Genomic DNA, 26,371 nt, shown 5'->3' on the forward strand with positions numbered 1-26,371 from the left:
TAACCAAAAGAAACTAGACTTAATATACATACAACATACATACAAATATATCCCCCACCCTACACTTTAAGTTGTGGCATGTCCTCATGACATACAATTAAAAAGCATAAAGTAGAGGAAACTTCCCTGAATCTCTAGTCGGGGTCTGAGTCAAAGTCGGGCTCCATTCTTCATGCCCGAACTAGTGCACACATCCACGCGGACAGCTTCTTCTCATCCCTCTTTGGGTACACCCCACGCTTGTCTTTTTCACTCATCTCAGCCTTCTCTTTCGAACTTTTCACTCTCCACTCTATACTTGCATCTGGCTTCCCCTTTCTCACCCACATCTCTACATTCATCTCGAAAGTCACCGTCTTCTCACCCACTCTAAGCATGAGCTTTCTATCATGTATGTTTAATATTGCTCTGCCCGTCACTAAGAATGGTCTTCCTAAAATAAGGGGGACCTCTTTATTCTCCTCCATCTTCACCACTATGAAATCTACAGGAAATACAAACTTATCTACCCGAACTAAGACATCTTCCACTATTCCTCAGGTATTATAGTTGTTTGGTCTACCAGCTGCAAAGATATTGGCACAGACCTTATCTCTCCAAGCTTATTCACCAATTTCCTGTAAATAGACAAAGGCATTAAATTAATTGAGGCACCAGAATCACATAAAGATTTATCAAAGTTAAGAGTGCCTAACGAGCAAGGTATAGTAAAACTCCCTAGATCTCCACACTTTTGTGGGAGTTTGTTTTGCAAGATTGCGCTGCAATGCTCTGTGAGTTTGACCACTGAGGTCTCTTCTATCTTCCTCTTCTTTGTAAGGATCTCCTTCAAGAATTTGGCATAAGCTGGCATTTGTGAGAACACTTCTGTGAATGGCAAGTTTACATTAACCTGTCTCAGCATCCCTAGAAACTTCACAAACTGCTTGTCTAGCTTTTTTCTATATAACTTTTGGGGAAAGGGTAGAGCAGGCATGTGCTCGCTCTCATTCCAATATTCCTTTCTCGAAGTGTCCTCCTCCTTCTTTTTGCCAGCTCCCTTCTTACCTTTCATCCTCTTATCACCTTCAATTTTCAGTTTCTCCTCACTTTCTTTTTCAGGTACCACCTCTTTTTGGACTGGAGTGGGATCTTTCAGTACTTGCCCGCTTCTCAAGGTCACAACATTCACTATTTCTTTGGGGTTCCTTTCAGTATCAGGTGGTAGAGTACCTGGGATTCTCTCAGATAATACAGTTGCAATTTGTCCCACTTGCTTCTCCAAATTTCGCAAATCAGTGCCAAGTTCTTTGATAGTTGAACCATGAGCATCTAATCTCTCATCTGTCTTGATAATGAAGGATTTCATTAGATTTTCTAGCCCAGGCTGAGTGGAATGTTGAGGCTGGAACTGCGGCCTCGGCTGATTCACAAAACCAGGAGCTACTTGTCCTTGAAATCTGGGATTGATTTTTTGCCATGCATTTGCAGTACCCCCAGGTGAACTCCATGAAAAACAGAGGTGCTTCTGACCCATTGCATTGAAGTTATAATTCCCAACAGCATTAACTTCCTCGATTGAGGCTTGACACTCATGAGTAGGGTGCCCTCTTCCACATATATCACACACTGCATGGGGCTCACTGTGTATCGAGTCTAAGGTTAGCTTCCTTATTTCCTTGGCCATGGCATCAAGTTGTACCTGCACAGATGTGTTAGCGTCAACTTGGTGAACACCAATTGATCTTCTTCTTTCAGCAATTTCAGAGGGCCACTGATTTGCGTCTTTAAATAAGTCATTCAGAATTGTGACTATCTCCTCTAGAGTCTTTTTCATCAATGGGCCTCCAGCTACATTTCTCAATGTTCCACGTGAGGCTGGTGTCAACCCATCCCAAAAATCCTGGAGTTGCATCCAGAGTTCAAATCAGCTATGTTGACACTTTCGTACTATCTCCTTAAACCTCTCCCAAGCTTCAAACATAGTTTCAGTCTCGTTCTGATAGAAGTTATAGATTTCTCTTCTAAACTTGCCCATCTTAGCTGATGAGAAATATTTGTCAAGAAATTTTCTGGTCATATCATCCCATGTTCTAATCGGCCCATTAGGCAAGCTTCGAAGCCAATGCTTTGCATCATCTTTGAGTGTGAAGGGGAATGCCCTTAAGTAAACCGCATCTTATGACACACCATTGTATTGAAAGGTGTGCATAATCTCCTCGAAGTCCATCAGATGATTGCTTGGATCTTCGTTCATCTTTCCTATGAAAACGCAGTTGTTTTGAAGAGTTTGGAGCAACCCTTGCTTCAGCTCAAAATTATTAGTTGTAACTGGAGGTGATCTCACACTTGATAAGCCTTGGTTGTAGACCGGTCTAGCATAATCGCCAAGTGGTCTCCCAGCACCGGGAGCTATGTTTTCGAATTGGTCTGCATCCAAAGGTTGATTCTGAGCCATTCTCCGAGCCCTAGCCTCCTCAAAGACAAGTTGTGCATTTTGAAGAGTTGTCTCCTCAGCATCTCGTGCAGCTTTTTCTCTTTGTTGGGCTGCCTCTCTTGCAGCCAAATCAACATTATCATCATCTCCCGCCATAATTTCTTTGGTTGAGGATTTCCCAACATTCTCTGTATTCTCGGGGAGATTTCTTTCCTTCCTCAACTATCGCAGTTGTTTCTCGATTTGTGGTTCGTATGGGAACACTTCTTTCCCAGAGGATCGAGTCATGCACCAATCTAACATGTAGCATGCGCACAATCAAGGAACACCAAACGTAAAAAGAGACAAAAAAATAAAATAAAAAGAAAAATTCCTGAATTAGCACCACAAACTATTTCAAACACTATTAATTACCAATCCCCGGCAACAGCGCCAAAATTTGACGAGCGCAAAACAAACACTTAAATATGCTCGCTAGTCGAATATAGTATAATATAATATAATATCATATCCACAGGGATTGGAGTTAAACAGTATTTTCATAGTTTATAGCTTGATTGCTATCCAAGATGATCAACAACTAAGATTTATGTGATTAAAAAAAATTAACTAAGAGTCTAAACTATTGGCTAATGACAATTGTAACAAGAAGCAAAGAAGATATCAATGTGAGAAAATAGGGGTTAATTGGATAGGTGCAAGATACTTGTCTGGGATTTAACTCTAATTAATTTACTTCTAAGGTTCAAGTGAGTCTCTCGAATTCACTCTATTATTAGTTCGAATGTTCAGTAGAAACTCCTCTCTCGATTAAGTCTCAACCTCACAATATGAACTAAGTTAAGCTCAGTGAAGATATGCAAGAATTCGTAGTGGATTGGTTTGAAAGAGAACCTCTTTCGATTATTCTCCTAACTAGGTCTAAACAATAATTCAACTAGCCTCTTTCGATTACTAAGAAGAATCAATGAATTCAACCAACAAGATAATGCAAAAACATCACAAGTTACGCCTCTTTCGATTACATAAACGTGTGAATATATATGCAACAATTAAAACACCCAAAACGATTCAATACATAAAAACTAGAGTTAATATCCACAAACAATTCTCAAAACACAAAATCCATCAATCCCTAATAAAGAATTACTCCATAGATATGGAAAAATTCATCACAAATAAAGTTAAGTTAAAGAAAAACATAAAACAATCCAAACCCTTGTCTTGAGTCAGGATTGAAGGATGAAATTCTTGTGCTCTTGCTTATCCCACTTCTCCTTAGCCTCCTTAGGTCTAAAGTATGTCCAAAAGTCCTCAAAATACCGTTTTTCTATGTATATATACCAAGTAGGGTCGGGCCCAAACAAACACACCTTCTCCTTCACGAAGTAGGACTTTTCCCGGACAGGACGTGCGCGGCCGCGCACCTGGGATAGTGCTCCCGCATTAGGCCGCGCACTTTGCGTTAGTGTTATGCCTCCCATGCGCGCCCAGTGCGTGGTCGTGCACCTGGGTGACGTCCGGCTCGGTTCTTCGTTTCTCTTTTTGAATTCACTAGTGTCCGTTGATCCCCGAACTCGATTCCAACTTAATCATTGAGCTTTTACTCAGACTTCAAAGCTCCAAAATATCGTGAATTCATCTCATAACATTTACATAGCTCGGAATCACTCCTACAAGGCATTAAACATATAATTAGTACAAAACACTAGCGATTAAGGCTCAAACTCAATTAAAGTGCATTAAATTAGAGTGTGACAAGCAACTAAAACACACAATTATAGCCTACCATCATGCACCAAAACCTCTAGAGCTCCACATGGTGTAGGCTTGTGGAAGAACATAACCAAACTGTGGGATGAATTTTACCAGAACTGCAGGTTCCAGGTTGGTAATGGGACAAACATAAAGTTTTGGAAAGACAAGTGGTTGGGGAATTCAGCTTTGCAAACTGATTATCCTAATCTCTTCCTGATCTCCAGTAATCCAAACTCCACCATCTCACAAAATAGAGCAGACAATACATGGGACCCACAACTCAGAAGGAACATGTTGGATTGGGAGCTTGAAGAACTACTCAACTTACTTAAAAGATTGGGGAACTGCATAACCAATGAGCAGATTTCATATAGACTAAGATGGGGTGATAAAGCAGATGGTTTATACTCTGTTAAAGCAGGATATTCAACTCTTTGTGCCTAGAATGAGATGGTGGATAAATGGCCTTGAAAATTAATCTGGAAAACGATATTACCCGTTGAGGTGATTTGTTTTAGCGGACAGCACTCTATGAAGCATGTTTGACTCAAGACAATCTCCGGAGAAGGAACATACACATTATCAACAGATGCTATATGTGTCATCCGAACATAGAAACCAACAGTCATCTCCTATTTTATTGTCCAGTTGCTACAGATATCTGGAACATGTTCTTTTCAGTTTTTGGACTCAATTGGGTAATGCCTGAGAGGACTAAAGATGCCTTCATGTGCTGGAGTTCTTGGAAAGTTGGTAGGTTCATCAGAAAGAACTGGAAAATGATTCCTGCCTGTATTTTTTGGTGAATCTGGACAAAAAGGAACCGAAGATGTTTTTGATGGAATATCAACCTCCTAATCACTCTCAAGGCTAATTGTCTTTTATTTTTATATAGCTGGAGTAAACTCCACTGATAAGTTTTTGGACTTTGTTAGCTCCTTATCTTTAGTATAGATCACATTGTAATTGAGCTAACAAACTCACTTTTGCATTTGCCATCTTTTGTACTAATTGCATCTACTTGATGCCATTACTGATATCCCTTACTTCATCAAAAAAAAAAAAAGGGACCAACTGACCAAGTTTAGGATTAAACTGAAGAAGAACCATTTCAATGTACAGCTTTTGTGAAGAATTGTTATTACTTAATTCCCAGGATGTCATAACATCCTCACATTTGTATAGGACTTACCCTTCTTGCAAACGGCCTCTATTAGCAAATCTTTTTGTATTCCAGGAAGTGGACAGTTTTATCTGCCCCTATCCCCCATGATGTTTTGGTTTAATTATTAATATACATGTCGAGGTCATGCTTTAACCTCCCACCACAATGGTGGCTATAATGTTTTTCTTTTAAAAGAAAAGCAAAGGGTTGAAATATTCACGCTCTCCTGTCTCATGTTCAAGAACTTCAAAAAGATGCAATACTCAATTTCCAAAAGAAGATATACAAAAACCATTTATCTGAAAAGAAAAATGATATAATATACATCTGTTCCTACAGCTGATCACGAAACCCTGCTCTTGTAAACATGACATCTATGGAGAAAAATAATAAACATTACATATCAACACCAAGGCTCCAGATTCTCCCACAAGATTTCAGTGATAATGACATCTTTCCACCTTCTTCATCAGAATATAAAGTTGCCGATCAATTAATAACTCTGTAAGCAGATATCTTGCGCCTAGTTGCTATATTAGAGTTTTACAGAGAACTTGTAGTACTGAGTGGTGATGCTGAATCGACCAACCATAACCCCACAGACCAGCTATGTTTTATTCAAAACAATTCGCTCTTGAGCACGAGTGCATTACTGACTACTTTTGAAATCAAAATGCCGTGTGCTCATGGCTATGCACGGATAAAGAAGCCATCAAGGGCATGCCTTTGTGTCTCCTACTGAAGCAAATATACATTAGAGAAACTATCATAATCAACTATGGGAGTGTAGTGAGTTCTTTTGAGATGAGCTGCGGACATATTAAAAGTTAAACTACATAAGCAGCAAGCACTAATGCCAAGCCATTCAATGTTTGGATCATCCCAATGCCCCTTAGTAGCATCACCTTGTCACTAACCAACCAGGTTTATATAACATATCTTTCTTAAAATCGCGACCTGACACGGAGGTTGACTCACCTTGACGACGAAAACACTGCAGATAAAAGCAGTACACAATATCATCATCTAAATTTCAGCACAATAAACCTTGCAGTCTCATTCTCACCCTATATATATATATATATATATATATATATATATATATATAGAAAGAGATCTTCCAAGCAACTTTCAGGCAGCAAGTCAAAATGGGGAATAATAAGTCAGCACAGATGAAAAATACATAAAATGTTTTTTTGGGGGGCAAGGAAGGCATATATAATGTTTCTGCAACAGAACTTCCCAATCAAGCTAAAAGATCATGTCAAGCAAGAACATGATATTACAATAAGCCATAAATAAATGAAGACATGACAAACCTTGTAACAGACTATGGTATCATCTGGATACATTGCAAACAGTTTGGTTCCAAGTCGAGCGTGGCAAGAGTCACAGACACTGTCATCATTTATCAAAACATGCCGTGATCTTTCCTCAAATCTTGCTAAGCTTGCATCAATATCCAAAGCACGAGATAGACTATGGACAATCTGTAGCATCAAATATCATCAGATGCCATGTGCAAAAGTAGATTAGCTGTAAATAGTGTTATTCTATGAACTGCAACTTGACCACAGAACAAAATAGTAGACCCAAGGCAGCCAGGACAAAGATATAAAAGAACTATGCAATTAGGTCACACTTTAATACAGCACCTGAAAAAGCATTCGAGAGTTTGCAGTCAAACTTATAAAAAAGAAAAAGAAAAATAGTAACAGTCTCGTCACTGGAGAAAGAATCTGTAAGACAACTCTGTGATTCAGTCATGGAAAAAATTGTCTCTGAAAAAATATGATGTCATCCAGAAAGCCAGTGCTGTTAAAGGCATGTTTAAGGTGCACTAAAGCCTGAAGCTAGGTGGGTAAGTTGCTTTGCACTTTAGGAAGCAGTCTGACCAGCGTTGCACCTCCATATCATGCAATGCCTGGCTTATTTAGCCAAGCATCTAATAGTACCCGGTTCAAGAGGGAAATGAAATCACATACCATAATGACTCAACACAAAGGAGAAGATGCCATGAAAATTGGCATAAGCTGAGTACTGCTCAAGAGCAGTAAGTTCTTGTCTCCAGTGACATTCATGCTGAAGTTTCGCATAACATAGACATAGCATATGTTCTATGCCAAAACTTTGTATAAAAAAACATACACAAAGTGTACACCCTTAAGATAATAAATAAAATATATTTTAATAAATGCTCAAGATCAATGGAAATTTCAACACCTATAGTTTAGGACATACTTGGCCTTGACGATGATGGTGAAGTCGAGCTCTCAACATTCTTAATATTGTCTCTGAAGCAAGCTGAAGGGGGATATCTGGTGACAATCTCTGCAAAGTGAACCTCAACTAAGAATGAGTAGCATTTTGACATCTATCGTGACTTTGCATATATTGCCTTAAGCAAATTAGATTATTTTCTAGGTTATTAGCCTTCTCATCACCTGATTTCCTTCAAACAGCACGAAAAAATCCCAGATGAATATAGCATCTTTTATTTATGTTAATGAATTAGTCAAATAACATCAACACTTGGCCAATGAAACTATGAAAATATAACCATTGATTTCCCCAAATAATTGAGAAAAAGAGTAACAAGAACATAAGTGGACCTATCAAGCCATGTGAGACAGATAAAATTCTTTTAATAGCCTTTAGAAATTAAAGATCACCATAATAAAAAAATCAAACTTCATCTTTCACTTCAAACAAAGGCAATTATAAAAGACGATAGCCAAGAATGGTATAATAATGTTACAAGACGCATGACTAGATATGTTAGGAAGTAAGTGGACTACTTTTAATATCTGATAAGTTCTAGTCTATATTGTAGGCAATACACACTAGCATGCAATAGCTAAAATACAATCTTTCATTTTTCATTTTTCCTCAAATTTGACCATGGATTGTGGTCAAAGTACCCAATCTCAATTGACCACACCCGGTACGAATCTCACACCCTTACTAGTACTAGTGTCGTGTCGATAGGGGTGCATAAGCTAATATAAAGAGTCCGTGCAACATAGGTTCTAGGTGACTGAATACACACCAATGGCTAAAATTAAGGTGAGAAAACTCCAACTTTCCCAATAAGAATACACTCAAGTCTTCCGAATTTAAAGAACATATTCCCAGTTTTGATAACCCAAATGTTTCACACACTACTAAAATTTCAAAGACCACAAATCCAAAGATTTCAAGAGGAAAAAATTGAACATCAAAACTTCTACTTAAAAGTTCGATGAGATGTTTTTCCTGTGAATAGGTTTCAACAATGACCTTATTTCTCTTGTACCACATTTTTGTTTTTCAAAATTTTGGAGACGAGTTCTCCTACCTAAAAACCAGTATGCAAGTCAATCAGAATTTTAATCTTCCGTCCCAGTTGAACCGTGTTACTTAAATTAGAGGGTGGATAATCGTATTTTTTTTAATAAGTTAAATTTTATTGAGGTTTCGGGATAATCACACCATGCATACAAGTAAGAAGCATACGAAGAGGTAGAGAAGCTACACAAAAATATTGCTCCCCACAAAAGAGATCCAATCGTCTATACTACCAGGGATCTCGTATGTGCATCAAAACAATCAGAGACAAAAAGGGATGTCTTAAACTGTGCACGATCATATTCCACCCCTTTGAATGCTCTCGTGTTCCCTTCCCTCCAAAGCACCAACACAACTATTAGTGAGGCTACGTTCCATGGCAGATAAAATGTTGAAGTGACAGATCCCAATGAGTAAAATGTAGCTACTTTTTTCCCAAGCTAGCTTCACATTTCCTCTCCTCATTGACCATTATTTATTTTTTCCCATAACCAAGAAATGCCAAGGGTCAGTTGGCGCACAGTTTGAAATCGGTGGATAATGAGCCTGCCCCTCTGCCCTTCTCCACTTAAATACCGGGCTTTTGTCTGCGGTAGGGTTAATGTTCGAACTCGTGACATGCGCCTAACCAGCACATCACGCGCTGCACTCTTCCACCTAGACTAAAGCCCTGGGAACAGTACCAGGGTTTTGTCTCCTCATTGCCCATTATATAAGTAATAGACGGGAAGAAGGTTAGTTTTGGTACCTCCAAAACCTGCAAAGGGTCTAGCATTTCTCCATGATTGTGCAGCAAACGCACAGCAGCTTTAAACATAGGCTCTTTGTCATTAATTGGTTCCAAATACATTTCAAGCAGCCTAAGAAGATACCAGGAAGGGGAAAAGCTAAGAGAACATCTTTTAAACCAATAAGCTAAAGAAACAAATGAGAGAATACTGTACTAACTGCATGTAAGCATCTGGCCTACCGATCTCGGCACAATATTGTTCTGCAGCTTCACAGTCTTCCAGCTTCCTGCCAGATGAACACAACTTTAAATTACAAATCCCACAGTTATAACTATCTCATTCAGAGTAATTGCAGGTTCAAGTATATCATTCATATCGCAATGATGTGGGTACTAAGCTTTCAAATATTTTCGCCTGTTTAAGTGAAGGACTTTCCATAAATATTGTCACCAATCCATTGCCCACATTTGGGAAACAGTATATCTTTTTAGCTGTTCATTAGTATGATAAAGCTTGTTGTGATTTATTCAAAGCAATAACCAAAGGTTTATTAACTTACAAGGCAAGAATTTGAAGCACTAATGTTTCTTGACCAAGCTTCCTGTAAAGAATAGCCTGGAATAAAACCATCAAGAACACAAGGACCGCAAATCACAAGGAGAACCAGATGGTTCAAACTGTTAACCAGCAGAGATGCATAGACCATTATTTCTATGAATAGCCTAAATTTTTTACTGACCTTCTCCAGCCATAACTCGGATCCTTCAACCAAGTCAAGCACCTCATCTGGATCATACAAGTCAGAGGACTGCAAAAAAATTTGCAATCTCTCTCTGACATGAGTATCAAATATTGAGTTGTTTCCATGGTCTGACATACTCGTCTCCTTTTGGTTTACACCTTCAGAATTTGGTATAGCATGTTCCTTTTCATTAGCATCAAGTGCCGATTTTGAAAGCAAGAGCGCATAAGTTGTATGGAACCGTGTGTCATCACAGTCTTGATCTTCAATTAACCACTGGAGATATCTGCATGGTAAAGCTTCCAGTTTATAATTCAAAGAAACATATAGACAACTAAATACCTCAATAGTATTTAGATACCATCTTTACAAGCATATATTATCAAACCAAATCAGGTGGCCAAGGCTGTGGTATAGAAGTCAGTGAAGCGGGATGAGAACGATGGGAGTCCAGGGTTGACATTCAATAGAGGCAAGACCAGCTTAGGTGACTTGTTCCCCTCCGTCTAAACCTTGGTGAACAGAATTACAGATACTCATATTGGCAGGAGACAGCAGGTATACAATGACATAATTGAACACCACCAATAAAAAAACTAATATTAATAAAAATATCGATCAAATTAAGAAGAAATAAAAAGAGAAAATTCGGCACGCTACATGCTACTCGCTTTATTCAGTTCCCACCCGGTTAAGGAGTGACTGAATGCAATTTAAGGTTATTCTACCAGCTATTTTATCCTTTTTGTATTGGTACTTACTATGCAATTAGTATACAGCTGTAAATTTTCAAGTAGTCTTATGCTACCTAATAGCTAGTTGATGAAAGGAGTGACTCTGAAGAAATCTCTTGTACTAAAAAGATCTAGAATTTATGTAGCAAGTCGACAAAGAAGACAAAAGGACATACCAGGTCAACAGTAAACTATAAAGTTTAGTGCATATGTGTGTCACCTTCGGATTTACTCAGAAGGTCGTATTTTAGTTAACAATAGCCCAAGCCACACTACAGTCACATTATGTAGAACATTAAAAAAATCCAAGTTTTAATTAGCTAAATATCAAAACAAAACTAAAGTACCATCTTTTTCAAAAGAATGTATTATCTTAAAACCTCTTCACAGTATGGAACAGCTTTATGGTCATGGTGCTTTGAATAAATGTGCTTACACTATAAGAACATTGATCTACTCAAAGAATTGGCTTTCTAACTGGTTTGGCGAGTAAGATAAAGCTAGCAAGTTACAAGACTAAAAAATAGTACACTTAATCACAGTTCAAAAACAGAGTTAGGTCTGGAAAATAGCCAAATGTCAAGCACTGACTAGACTCCACTCTTAAGGCAGTAAAATTTTAACTCTTAATCTTCTGGAGCTCCCACCAGATTCATCTTCATCTTCTGCTTCCTTTCAACCGCAAACATGAGCTATTCTAATTCTTAATCAGACTGTTCTCAATTTGGGTCTACAATATGCCCTTGCTATCAGAACAAGGGGGTAGCAGAGCGGGACGAAAAAAAGCTGCTTATCATTCGCAATGTGATACAGCACTCAGTAACTCAAACAATTTGTTAACAGGAAAAAAAGACGGTAGAACTACACTTTTCTTGTCGGATAAGTTAGCAATCTCCAAAATGGAAGCAAAAAAGTGGGACAGTGCAGTCAAAAGTTGCAAAAATGTCACACCAGCCACACAACTAAGGAGAAACAAAACCCAGGCACCAATCACCAGTTCAGGAGAAAGAGACAGAATGTAGTTTGAAAAAGAGTTGGCAAGGCAAAACAACTGACCTTAGAAGAATTTCGACTTTTCTGGGATCAATTGCGGCAATTACTTCATCTGTGATTGAAGACTTGCATTAAAAGAATGCCACTTAATGAAGAAACTACATTTTAAAAACAAGCAAAAGAAAAGATATGAAAGCTAATAGAGTCATAAAAAGTAAATAAGCTGATAGTGGTGTATGTGAAGAGAGTAATATAATATTTTAATTTTATCATTCAAAGACCTGACTAAAAGACGGATAATAGTTGCACTACCTATAAAGAGAACTACTTTTCTTTCTACTTCCTCTTTCTTAATTACTGAGAAATTCCCGAAGGCCACCTGACTAAAAGACGGATAATAGTTGCACTACCTATAATAGTTGCACTACCTATAAAGAGAACTACTTTTCTTTCTACTTCCTCTTTCTTAATAACTGAGAAATTCCCGAAGGCCAGTAGGTGCACGGTTGGAGAAAGGGCCCGCCCCTCTACCCTTCTCCACTTAACTACCATGTTTCTAAAAGCATATGTTGTGAGGTTCTCTTATTTTCTCCTGTACTTGGATGACTGCCCCCAACCTCTTTTGATATATTTGAAACTAAAAGATAATACAATTTAGCATTGGGTGACTGGTATATTCACCTCTTTGATTTATTAGGCAATCAGGTATGCTAAAAAGAGCTTAAAATTTACAGTTGAGAAAGTAAACATCTACTTTTCGAGAAATTAATTATCAGGCCAGCTTGCCCCCGTATCTCTAGTTCAGCATGCAGAACGTGAAGTGTGGGTTTGGCACACGTCACAAGTTAGATCCCCCTGACTGAAATCTGCTATATAAGTGAGAGCAGGCAGAGGTGTAGGTACATACTCCTCCAAGTTTCAAACAAATGGGGCTGGGGCTGGGGCAGCTAATTCACATGGAATTTCTCAGTATCACCCACACAGACATTATCGTTTAAATCTGGATAAATTTTTCCTAAAATTAAGCAAACCTATCAAAAAAGATCTTATTCACATTGTCCAAAATGTGCCACCAATTGCACCAAGCCATGTGCATAAGCTACTGTTATCTTACATGGATACGCAACACTTTGACACAATTCCCACAATGGTAACTTGCATTAGTTTGTGCATACACTCTTAGTTGACAAGAATTGCGATTTCTGTTGTTGAGGTTTTCTTTTTCACTTTTGGGCTTTTTTTTATTTTTTTTTGGGTGGGGGGTAAAATTCTAATATTGAACTTGGTGTAGCTGAACTTCATCCTTGCATTTTGATGTCGGCACCTTAAACATAACTGAAAAATAATAACCATGTAAGAAGAAAGCTGCCGAATCTGCATGAAAGTCTTTTGTCGCATTGGTGCACTAATACAACATAATACAAGTTGTGTGCGTACTGTAGTAGATTAACATCAATACCCGTTTTTATTTACACAAAATGTCCTTACTATCTCATTAATAGTAGGTACTTTTCTAGTTTTTTCAACCAAGAACTAAACCAAAATCAAACCCAACTCTCTATATTTCGCCCCTCTTTTTCTCTTTCCTCCCCTCCCCTGTTGCTCCAACGAAACTTCACGGCTTTATGTTTCTCGACTCACTTCTCAGCTCATATAAGTCACGAATGTAGAGAATATTCCAAGGCCTGATGATGATAACAAAAAGGAGAAAGAAGCCAGTTGTCTTTGTGGAGGAGGAATCAAAGAACTTCAGGGATTGGAAAAGAAACTTTAGGGTTTAAGAGTTTGCTTTAGCTAGGAAAGAGACAATAATTACATGCATTCAGTCATTAATTTAAGCGTTCAATTTTTCCTTCTTTCCTACTCTTTTTCGTTGATGAACAAAAAGCAAAATTACCCAAACACAGAGGGCAGTTGCTGCTCTCTCCATGGCGAAGAAAGGGGCTGCAGAATTGCCTCAATTATTTGAAAAGTAAAAAACATGATCCGGACAACTCTTTTCCTTTTCATGTGGAGAACAAAATGAACATATTATCCATGTTATTTCAATGGTTTAGAGAAGTGGCAGGGGTATTATGGTTAAATAAAAGTCACCATGGTCTAACCTTCTGATTGTAGTAGGCTAGCAAAACCCACATGCACGGACATATACACTGCCATTGTTAGTGAAAATACAAGTACAGTTGAAAAATAATTTTAAAAAAAATTAGAGGTTGATGCACAGATATTTTGCTCTCGTTAAGGAGATTCAAACCCACTGCTATAGAACCATCACCGTTCAGTAGTAACAACATTGACTTGTCCCCTCTAGAATACAACCTGACGATGTCGTATGACCCGAACAACATCTGGAAGCTCCACCAACAAGAACACTGGCTTCGACAAAATAATACTCGCTTTTGTAGTGAATAAGTTGAAAACTTACACTTTTTTTTTCTTACAGCTCTCTTTTATCACAAATACACCTCACTTTTGTGCCCACTGCAATACTTTTCACAAGGTAAGAAGTACTACTATTTATAGTTATAGAAATTATTCCTTGGAATAAAGTAGTGGGATAATAAATTATGAGAACATGAGATATGAACTAATGGCTAGTTATTTGGCCTTTAGTGGGTTGATGACATGGTAAAACACGGGAGTGGTTACAAAAAATTATGACCACTTTCTAGATCATGGGATAGCGGATTAGAAGAAGTTATGACCACTTTCTCCACTTAATAGTCATGACAAATAGTGTATTTAATATTATTATTTTAATATTAAAATATAATATTCTCCAACAATCCCACTCATTTTACTATTAAAATAAGAGAGTATATCAGTTCAATAGAGACTATTATGCATAATGAAGGTGTGCTCTGCATTGATCCTCCGTTAAGTAAAACAACAATTTTTACTCCAGAGTCGTAGCGGTCGTAGACTTGAACGATGACTTTTAAGGGAAATAAAGTATCACTACTTACACATAAAAATCAAGTTGTTGACATGATCTTTATTAGCCATCACATTACGGCATTCTGCCATCCCGATTTCACGAGTGTTTTTTAAAAAGCCCAATTCCCATAGGAAGTGACTTACTTCCACACTCATATAGGTAAAATCTGCCAAGGGTGCTTTTGTAACTCTAACATCCACTCAACAAGCTACAAATTTTCATTAAGAGTTCATAGACTCATCCTTCACAAATCGTTACAGGATAAATGCACTCAGTCCATAAGGATGGCAAAAACATAAATATAATAGTGCATGTCAAAATAAGCTATCATATGATCATTTCTTCCCATTGAACCTAGTTATCGAATCTCTAGTCCCCAAAATGGGTCCCCAAAATATATGCTCATAAATTTATAGGTTTCAATCTCCTCCCCTCGATGTGCTCCGAACCTTTTCTCTTGCTAAGACCATAGTCAATGGATTTGTAAGATTATCACAAGATTTAACATAATCAACATTTATGCTACCACTTGTCAAACATAATCTCACAATACTTTTTTTCTCCTTGTGGGACCCATTGCTTTTAAAGGTGCGCTTAAGGCAAACTTAAGCCCTGAAGCGAGCCACACAACATGTTGAACGCTTCGCCTCGCTTAGCAAGTGCTTCAATGTCATCATCAAGGCTCTAAGACATACTTTTCTTCGCCAATGGGCGTAATCCTGAAGAGGCAACACAAAACAATTGATACTCCATTTATTGTAATTTTTATTCAATTTCTTTGTCCATATATTTGTTATTCATGCGTATATTTATTAGTCTTGAACTGCACATACATATTTGTATTTTTTTTCTCCATTTGCGTCTTTCTTCAGTTAAACCCACGTTTTATTTGCACTTAGTGCTTAAAGTCCCAAAGGACATTCGAGTTGTTTTGCGTTTTTCGCATCCGATAACACCTAATATGGGTCTGGATATATCGTTGTAATAACTATTTTGCACTCTATCAATAGTAACGGTACTATCTCAAGAAAATAAAATTGGAGGAATTGGTTTTTCAAAGGTAGTTGAAATAATAAATCTCTCAACCAATTCGCTTCTTCAGTAGCTGAAGCTAAAGCAATAAGCTCAGCTTCCACGATAGAGTCGGCAATAATAGTTTGCTTTTTCGATTTCCAACAAAGCACCACCTCCCAAAGTAAATACAACCAGTAGCATAATAGGAATCACCAGATGAAGTGTTCCATTCTGAATATGAAAATTCTTGTGTGTACAACATGATATCTTTTGTAATACATGCCATAGGTATTTGACACCAAGTAAATATAACTCTCATATGGAATGCCAATGTTCATTACCTGGCTTACTTGTAAACTTGCTAAGTACTCATGTTGCATATGCAATATCATCATGCCTAGTGCAATTAGTCACATCTCAAATTTCCATCTAAGCTAGCATACTCCTTTTGATATATCACATCATTCTCACTTTGCATAGAAAGCAAGCGAACAATTAAATCAAAGGAGTTACAACATGCTCACATAATTGTACTTTTTAAAATTGTATTATCTGTCATAGCTATTAAGTGGAGAAAGTGATCATAACTCTTATAAATTCACTATTCCATGATCTAAAAAGTGGCCACAATTCTCCATAACCACTATCTCATGTTCTATCATATCATTGACCCACTAAACTAGCCATTAATCTCTCATGTTCACATAACTTAATTACCTCACTACCTTCCAATTTATTCCAAGAAAGAATTCTTACACCTATAAATAGTAGTATTTCTTACCTTGTGAAGATGTGTGGAAAGTGTTGTAATGTGCAACAAAAGTGAAATGTATTTGAAAGAAAAAAAAAGAGTTGTGAGAAAAGAAAAAGGTATAAATCTTCAACTTATTCACTACAAAAGAGAGTTTTACTTTGTTGAAGGAAAGTGTTCTTATTGGTGGAACTTTAGACTCAAAAACTAGTCCACGGATTGTTCGGATCATACAACATTTTTGGTTTGTTGTGTCCTGGAAGGGACAAGTCAAGATTTTTACTGCTGAACCGGTGAAGATTTTACAGCATTGGGCTAATTTCCTTACAGAGAGTGAGATATTCGCTTATCTCGCGCCTCGGCCTGAAGAACTTATAATTTTTAATTTTATTTTCCACTGTAATAATTGTATTTTCACCAACTGTAATTATATTCCTACTCTTTATTGGTGATGAAAAAAGAGCAAAATTTCCAAAAACAAAGGTTAATTGCTGCTCTCGCCATGGAGGAGAAAGGGGCTACAAAATTGCCTTAATTCTTGGAAAAGTAAAAAACGTGATCTGGACAACTCTTTTCCTTTTTATGTGTAGAATAAAATGACAATATTATCCATGATTTTTTAATGGTTTAGCAAAGTAGCAGGGGTATTTTAGGTAAATAAAAGCGGGCATGGTCTAACCTACCTGTCTATGTAAACCATTAATTCAAGGCCAAAAATTGAATTATGACTATTCTCAGAATTAGTAGTCTTTATTTGCCTTCTCATCCAGCTTGAGATCGGCCTGCCCCTCCACCCTTCTTTACTGAAAGAAAAAGATTCCCCACGATTCGAGCCGTGGAAGTAGCTACTAATGCATGCATTAGGGTAGGCTGTCTACATCACACCCCTTGGGGTGCACTTGCATTAACTTCCCCTGGCTAGTAGGGGGAACTTTAATGTAATTGCGGATCCATTAGAACAAACTTCGGGGTCGGCCTCCTAACTTCAATGCCTTTATTGAAGTGATGAGCTTTGAAGATATGATTTTCTCGTTTGGATTATTTGTCTGCTACCAAAGAATTAGGAGTTATAACATTCATAAAAGAAAGAAAAAACCAATATAGGAACTTCAACTAAGAAAGAATAAGAATAAGAAGAATTGCTTAAGTAAGGTAGTCCCTTCTTTTTTTCGGTATACCGCTCTGCGAGCAGAGGAATAGCCATTCTAGAACAATCATTTGGTTTGGTTCATTCTTTGACTGCTCTGCTCCCCCCCCCAAAAAAGAGAGACTTCATTTCTTCCACCTTCCTTGTACTAGTGAAGAAGATTTCACAATCATAGATGTCGTCACACGAGAATAGGTGGAGGACTTATTAAAGGCATATCTAGGGGAGAGAAAAATAACTATCATAGGGTATGAAATCCTTGTTGATCCTTCTCTCCTCTTGCTCGACGAACCAACTTCAGGCCATCCAGTGCGCCCAACTCAGCTGGAGAGGTTTTTGAACGAGACTTCGATAAGCGAGAGGTGTAAGTACCGCGAGGTGTGAAGCGATCTCGTACTAAACGAAACGACTTTCACTTTCCATAACAAAAATGCCCTTCCCTGTGACCCTTCAAGCGAGATGCCTTGTGCACCGGGCTGCCTTTTAATGAAATTATTTACCTTATCAAAAGAGATATCAGTTCTTTAAACGTCGGTGTGAGGCTAAATTTTACTACAGAAAAGCCAATCTTTGCAGATTGGTATGAAATTTGAACATCACTAGATACCATGTAAGACATACCTGGTGGGAGAGGATCTGTTCTTTTCTCCGATATGAGCACTTGAACAGCTAACACCTGATTGATGTCTGCAATCTAAAATGGAAATTAATACTCTCAATTAGCATGTCGAAAGCAGAAAGCCCCTGAAAACCAAAAAGAATGCCATACCCATCCGAGATGTTGCAGTACTAACTCCTGATCAGATGATGCCTCAAGAATTCTTGAAGCCTCGGCTACAGCAGTCTGCTGATCAGAGGAATTGTCTTTTGTGGTGTCTTGTAAATGATTTGCACCATGTGAATCTTTCAAGTAGCTTGATGAATAATTTCGAGCCAGGACACGCCAGATTGAAAGAGACTTTGAGCTCATCCCTTTACTGGCATACAGAAAAGCAAGTGTCCGCAAATGCCCAGATTCACTCAGCAGTGATTCCAACTCCTCCTGCACTGTCCATTTAATTTTTATGGCTATCCTTCAGAGAAGATACCAGATCTCAACTTTAAGATTGAACTGTTTCCTAGCAAAGAAAGATGCTACAAGCCTACAACACCTTAAGGTCTACATACACAACATTTCTATATTATCTACATCAACTTTCACTAAGATCTATAAACTTTACCTAATCCAAAAAAAAATATTCAGTAAGTATGCTGGATATGGTTTGTATAACAAATAAGTGTTTGATAAGCACTTAAAGGTGAGGCGTAGGGGTGAAGGAGTGGGTTAACACCATGAGAAATCAAGGCTTAAATTCCAGCAGAGGCAAAAAGCCCTAGGTGATTTCTTTCTACCTGCCTAAGCCTTGCTAGCCCAAACCCACCGTTGTCAAAAAAAGAGTTTGATAGCACATTCACTAGCAGATCAATACAAGAACTGTGTGCGATACACTGTAAAGAAACGCAACCTACATATCATACATTAGACAAGATAGGACAAGGTTATATAGACATACCACTACGCAACTGTTCTCAGATGAGGCAAGTCTTTCCATGTCATCAACACGATTTAGAGCTCTGTAGAGGTACATTAAAAGTGTGTCAACTCCCTCTCTCACTGAAGGAGTCAAATCTTTATGTCGTGATACTTCTAAAAATCTGTTATAAAAGAGAGGAAAAACTAAGGATCAGAATAGACAAGTAAAACCAAATTGGACAAAAAACACCAGATAAAAGTTTTCAACAAGCAAACTTCATAAGTATCCGACAAAATAAACCAAATTTTGAATACTGAAAAACATACTCAGCCTAAATATATTAAATGAATGCAAGTTAAACAAAGGGCAGAGAACTATATTAGTTTTCTTCCCATCTTAAATTTCTCTGTTAGCACCAAAGAGACGATACCAAAACCATGTTGTAACATATTAGTACAATAACTGACGCTTTGTGGTCAATTCCTCCTGTTCTCAACTTATGAAACGATAATAAAGGTACAAGCGAGACACCAATAGCAATTCAACTGAAACTTACACTAGAAAATTAAGACATCGCCTAGAGGAATTACCGATATAGTCTACAATTTCTCTGAGAAGGAAGGGAAAAACAATTCAAAGGGTCAGTTCACAGCTTTCTCTCTATCTTAAATCCTTGCCAATGTTTATATCAACCCCATAAACCTGAAAGGCAGGTCTCTCTCAACCTAGAATTTCTCTAATTATCAAGCTTACATGCCTAAGCATAAAATCATTTCTACCTTCCATTATGGTCTTACAATAGTTACACTAGTTATCTGTGATATATCCTTAAGTCACCCGAAGTAAGTATTTCATATATCTATGCTCCATTCATGAATTGCTCCCAGTCCTATTTTATGTGACAGAAGTTAAACAGGTTTTCTTTGAATATGATGTTTTCACTCCTAAAATATATTTAATTGTAAAATATTGTGACTTATATAGCTTTTTATCTAAATATTATCTCATAAAACTTGAGCAACGTCCATATTGACAACCTCCATTGGTAGATGTGATTATGATGTCCCTTGATGAATTTTCTGTCTAGGAATCTTAAGCTAAACATTCGTAAGTCTTATCAATATTGAGGAAGACATTCATATCCACTCTTTCTCATTTTTCTCTCTTTTCCCCCACAATGGAAGTGGGAACAGTTTAAAAAAAATTCTCAAAATTCATGAGAGTGCAAAGTTGGATTGAACACTGGTCATTTTAAAATTAAAAAAAAAATATTCTTGAAAAATCAAATATTGTTTTGGTTTTGGAAGGTTTCAACCCAGAAGACATGAGGCCAGAACTAGGACAAGAAGTTGGTAGTAAACACACACTCTTATCAATAGATAACCTGGTCATGTTTTTAATTGCAGACTCCAATAAACCAGCTCTGCTTGGTGGATTCAGAAGAAACTCGTCATCAACTGCAGTCTCTACACCTGCTTTCTTAAGGAAGATAGCTCTCTGAATACCAGTTAAGCCATCATCCACAACTTTTTCGAGAAGTGAGGGAGGAGGGTGCAAGCCCCAATACCTATTCCTCGGAACCTGTGAACGAATTCCAGCACATTAAAGAAAGATTTAAATATTTTTTGATCAAGTATAGAATTTATTAACAATGGGCAAAAACACTCATATACAAGAAGTACACCAAAAGTAAAAAACCTTCCAACAAGATATTGTTTTCTATAAATGACGCTCAATCTACTATACCTACAGGAACCTCGTGAGTGCACCAAAGGAAAATAAGAGATTAAAGAAAAGGCAAAATAGCCTAAAAGACACTTGTACTTGTTCGCGCTTGTCATCCAGGCCCATGTACTCAACAAAGTCATCCCGACACTTATAGTTGTTCAAACTCAGTATTTTAAACCACTGTGACCTCACGTAGATGACACATTAGTATCCACACCAGATTTCTTGTAACACATCATGATTAATTTATTGTTTAATATTATATAAAATTATATTTTTTTTCTTTTCCATTCCACCATCACCTTCCTCCTCTCTCCTCATCCTTATTCTCCACCATTCACCATTTACCACCACCTTCAAAACAGCCCACAAAATAACAATGTTTTGATACAAACAATGAGAGAATGAATTCAAACTCTTGTTTCCCATCGGTGACCACTCTTTCACTCTTCATTTTTTTCCCATCGGTGACCACTCTTTCATTCCAGTATTATCATAGGCGAAAAGCGTCGAAAAGCGGTCAAGTCTATCGGGGCTTTAAGCGCAAAGCGCAATTAAAGTGTGGGCTTTAGTTAAAAAAGGCGCAACGAAGAAAAAAATAAAAAATATATATGTAATGCAAGAAAGGAGTGACAATTTTATTCATAATGATTTCTTCAATAATTAATATATATCTTTTTGCCAATCATATTTATTGTTTTGTACCGCTTAATTTATTTTTAATATTATTTAAAAATTATATTTTTTTCTTTTCCATGCCACCATCACCTTCCTCCTCTCTCATCATCCTTATTCTCCACCATTCACCATTTACCACCACGTTCAAAACAGCCCACAAAGTAACAATGTTATGATACAAACAATGAGAGAATGAATTCAAACTTTTGTTTCTCATTGGTGATCACTCTTTCACTCTTCATTTTTTCTCCCACCGGTGACCACTCTCTCATTGTTCTTCATTTTTCTAATTCTCTTTTTCAACTCAACTCTTAAAAATCGCCCACCAATGCATGTGATTCCTCTCCGACCACCCTTCACCTAAAAAGCTTTTTCACAGCCAACACTCCACCATAGCACCACCAATCAACCACCAAAAATAATCGATCCGAAACGACTCCTAAAAACCATCATCACTGGAAACTCCACCCAAATTTGTTTAAGATTCCTCTACCGGAAAACGGTTTGTTAGTGATCTTCTTGCACTTTTTCTATTTCATTTCCTTGCAACAGCTCGTCTTCAGAAGTTGGGGGGAGAAAATGGGGGAGGTCGAAAAGAAATTTCTCCCATAAAGTTGCTACCAATCTGGGAGTGCTGCTGTTGGATTTGGGGTTAAAATGGGGGAGAGGTAATAAAGGGAAGAATGGAGGGGGAGAAAGAAAAATGGGGGAGGGAGAGGTGGGGAAAACGTGAAAGAGAAACCACTCTTTGACTTTTATTTTCTTTTTGTATTTAATTTTTTGTCTTTTTCCTTTCTTTTTTCTTTTGCTTTTTTTTATTAGTTTAATCATCTCCTAGTTTAAATATTTATATTTACGCTCCATATACGTGTGAAATACACATATTTTGTCCAATTCGTTGTCAAGCTGCCACATATACTCGGCCAATGATCAAAGCGGTTTAAAACTTTGATTTTGAACAACTACAAGTGTTTGAAACTTCGTGAAGTAGGAGGACCGTGATGTCAAAACCGAACGAGTAGAAGTGTCTCTCAGCCTATTCTGCCTAAAGAGAAAGTTGGATAAGAAGAGCCTCCTCGGCAGAGAAAGAAAGAGAGTCACACATCTAGCGAGAGACTCCAAGGGCCAACACATGTGATTGTGCTGGAGTATCTTTTTTTAAGACGGTGGCGTCCAGGCGAGTATCATATTTTTGGTGAATTACTGTTAGAGTTGGTTTGGATGGAGATATTTCGATTTAAGAATTAAGAGGGGGTCTCAAGTTTTCAGATTTAACATGTCGTTTGTCATAAATAATGAATCCAAATGAATGGTTGAAATAATTTATTGAGGCTATTGAAAGCTGGAAAAGAGGGAAATGGAGTCACAATCCGGTTCTAGAATCAGATATGCTGCAAACATGTCCCATTACATTATACATGCCCCTAACAGAGGGAAGACAACGCTCGGATACACAAGGAACAAGAAGGTAGACCATTATGGGACTTGAGTGAGGGAAAGGAGAGCTTCAAAGGTTGTTCTCAAGTAGGAACGAAATAATACAAGGAAGTAATGGCATATTTACTGTAAGATCAGTTTTACTTTAGAATCTGGAGAAAGAGACCGAAGGTTAGTTTTTTGCATGGTTGGTGGGAAGGCAATTATGACAGATGGACAATAAGAAAGAAGAAGAAAAGTCTACATCAGTTGGTGCATCATGTGTAGGTGCGCTAGAAAAGATGTGATTCAGCTATTGCTACACTGTTTGGAGGTATATTGAGTATCGATTATTGCTCAGTGTTAAAGCATGTCATTAGGATCGAAATCTTCGGAAAAAGAGACAGAGAAAAAGAGTATAGGAGGTGTCTCACTTGGCATTTTTTTTAATGAAGTATCTCACTTGGCATTTATGTGGACCATATTGAACGAACGAAATCAAAGCGCAGTAGGAGCAACCGAGAAAATGGAGCACTCATTAGATACTAATTAGTATAGAAAATTAGGTGCTCTTTGTAAAGAATCATGTTTTTTAGTGAAATTTTCTACAGATCCCGTACACAAGTTTCTTCCTCATATCAATAGACTTTACCTTTTTAATGAAAAAAAGAAATAAGGGTTGAAATAATCACTTAGTTGAGTTGTATTTCAGATCAAAATTATCTATGGTCCAAGCAGGTGCAAAGCATTTAGCTTTAAATTTCCTAATATACGAAAATCCTGCATATCCTAAAAGCAGCCCATGTTGATAGGAATGCCAGCATACAACCCCAACATGACTAGCTCAGTCCTCGTTGTCACCCTTTATGAGGGACAAATATTAGGAACTGCTGCAGAATATTAGCATTGCCCTAGTTAACTTATGCAGTAAGTTTGAAATAAAAGATTCCCTTTTTTTATAGGTAAAGCAAAAGATTCAATCAATTTATGGCAAGTTGTAAAAGTAGCAAAAGAAGTGGCATAAGCAGGACTAAAATGCAGCAAAGAAGAAAAAGAAAGAAGTAGAAGAAGAATGGACTGCACCTAGTTGGTCCTTTCCTACACAGCAAGAAAAAAAAGGGTAGACTGATACATATATTAGGATAATAAGTATGGTATGACACGCTCTTTTTTCCTACATAAAACATATAGACACACTCTTTGGCACCAAATGACTAGACTGGGGCCCAATGACGGTGAATCGGAGACCAGATACGAAAAAGATTCAAGAAAAAGAACAGATGTACTTAGTAAGACTGGATGGACTAACTGAAACTAACTTGACTCATATAACAGATGCGAAAATCATGTTGTAGATTTATCAGCACATATACCATCATAATAGCTAGAGATCCATGCATTAAAACATAAATGCATGCACAGGACAATAACTGATACACCAGCACGTACCAGCAATGACCACCGATTTGGGTCTCGTGTGATAAACGGGAAAAGTTCTGAAGGCTCCATTATTTCAGAAAGCAAGAAATGATCAACTGCTTCCTCAAAGTGTAGGTCAAACAGTAAAAGGAATCCCACTTGAGCATGGACAAAAGAGAGCGTCTCTCTTGTCATTTCACCTTCATTTTGAAGCTCTTCAACCAGTGAGATTGCTTCCCTAAAGTTCTTCTTTCGCAATAGATCTTTTATTTGTTCTTCACAAGGCACCTTCCGATAACACATAATCTGCCACCAGAACACAATTAGACATGAATTTAATTACTGTAAACGGGCAATTTTACAATGTTCTTTTCTCTTTTTCCAAACAATCACTGTGCTTCTAAGACATAATAAAGAATCCAATGACAGAGAGAACCCGACGAAGCTAAGGGACCATGCATCTACAAGAATAATTCACGAGGCCTTCCAGTGAGTAAGCAGAATTTATTTTCATAACTTCATCAGATGCCTCAGCAAAATAGTTGAAGCTATGTTCTATTTCCTTTTTTTACCTTTTTGTTAAGGTCAAAATAATGAATTATCAAAAAGATCACCTTGATACTCTAGCTTAGACAAGTCTCTATAAGTACGTTCACAACTCTGCAGGCCCTCACGGAGAATTAAGTTATGCATGGGATGATTCAGCACAAGCAAAGGTTTAAGTACCCCTTAACCATTGGAGCGTATAAATTCTTAAAGACTAAAACCTAACCCAGAAAGCATCAAAGTGTAGACCTTTTACAGTTAAAGTGATCAAGTATTACCTTTGAGCCTGCCGCTACAGCGACAAGCTTTCCTCTTCCATCCTCCTCATCAGCCACAACACAAGGACTACCTACTTCACCAGGAAACGACACTTGCTGAACGCAATTCCCCGACTTCTTATGATACAGCTCCAACTTCCCATTCCTTACCACCACAATATATGCCCCTATTTCCCCCATGGTCTCCGAAGCTTCACCGAAAACTAAACTACCACCCACAGGCTGCCCTTCACTGTCCACAATAACACCCACATTGTCCACCATTAACATCACCTTGCACTCTTTTGCTAAAAACTTCATCCTTGGCGGCACGGACGAATCAGGCAAGGAGAATATCACACCAGACAGCCCACTTGCATATGAATACAAATAGTAACCACTACTAGTTCCTACAATAACAGAATCATCTACCCATGATATACACATTATCCCGTCAGTAAAATCACCCTGAACTTCCTTCAAAATTACAGGAGAACCACTCAAAACCAGCTCAACTAGCATCAACTTCTTCCCCATCGCAACCGCGAAAAAACAACCATCTTCTTTTCCTTTAACCCCATTTGAAATAGGGTTTATACTGTAATTTCTACTTAAAAATCTCTTACTTACAGCATTAACATTCTTCAACAGACTCAATTTTCGAACCGGTTCTAGTGAATTCAAGTCAAGCAAATAAATAAAACCGTCGGAGAGAACAATGAGTTTTCCGATATGACTAACAATGAGGATCGAACTCACAGGTTTGCCGATGATGTTCAGCCGCAGGTGGAATGATAGACCGGTGTTAGGGTTCAGGGATAGTGAAATGACGTCACCGGAGACTGTTCCTATAAAAACTAGGGTTTGGGAATCGGAGATTGTGGTGATCGCTAAAGAACGAACCGGAGGAATTGGAGGAATGGAAGGGTTTAAGCCGGCGAGAAGTTCTAGAACGTTCTGGGAATGAGATTTGGGTTCGGATCCGGGTTTGGGTTTCGAATTCGCCATTGGAGAAGCCGAGGAGCGATCACTTACTAAACTCAACCATGGCTCCACTGTAAAGCAAGTCATATAGAATGACAACAGAACATCTCTTT

General features: G+C 37.8%; 1 protein-coding gene and 1 non-coding gene across 9 annotated transcripts; one reads left to right on the forward strand and one right to left on the reverse strand.

The window, feature by feature from the left end:
• The first annotated feature begins 1,903 nt into the window (after positions 1-1,903).
• Positions 1,904-2,011, forward strand: LOC142170009 (small nucleolar RNA R71). Its single transcript, XR_012699628.1, has one exon. It is a non-coding gene; the product is annotated as a small nucleolar RNA R71 (small nucleolar RNA).
• Positions 2,012-5,579: 3,568 nt separating this feature from the next.
• On the reverse strand, positions 5,580-26,371 carry LOC107801254 (vacuolar sorting protein 3). 8 transcript variants are annotated; one of them, XR_012699294.1, is made up of 14 exons: positions 25,296-26,371; positions 24,502-24,777; positions 20,615-20,811; positions 19,270-19,411; positions 18,486-18,758; positions 18,338-18,410; positions 11,930-11,978; positions 10,137-10,425; positions 9,957-9,998; positions 9,637-9,683; positions 9,415-9,526; positions 7,581-7,670; positions 6,659-6,829; positions 5,580-6,333 (listed from the first exon to the last, which is right to left on the reverse strand). XR_012699294.1 is itself a non-coding variant. In XM_016624540.2 (14 exons), the coding sequence occupies exons 1-14, from the start codon at positions 26,343-26,345 to the stop codon at positions 6,241-6,243; spliced, it is 2,940 nt and encodes a 979-aa protein (XP_016480026.1). In that variant the 5' UTR covers positions 26,346-26,371; the 3' UTR covers positions 5,580-6,240. The 8 variants fall into 8 exon arrangements, 1 of the variants encoding a protein (XP_016480026.1); XR_012699293.1 differs by having other exon boundaries at positions 9,615-9,683; XR_012699290.1 differs by having other exon boundaries at positions 9,957-10,012.

The sequence above is a fragment of the Nicotiana tabacum genome, chromosome 15 (assembly GCF_000715075.1).
Source record: "Nicotiana tabacum cultivar K326 chromosome 15, ASM71507v2, whole genome shotgun sequence".
NCBI classification, from domain to species: Eukaryota; Viridiplantae; Streptophyta; class Magnoliopsida; order Solanales; family Solanaceae; genus Nicotiana; species Nicotiana tabacum.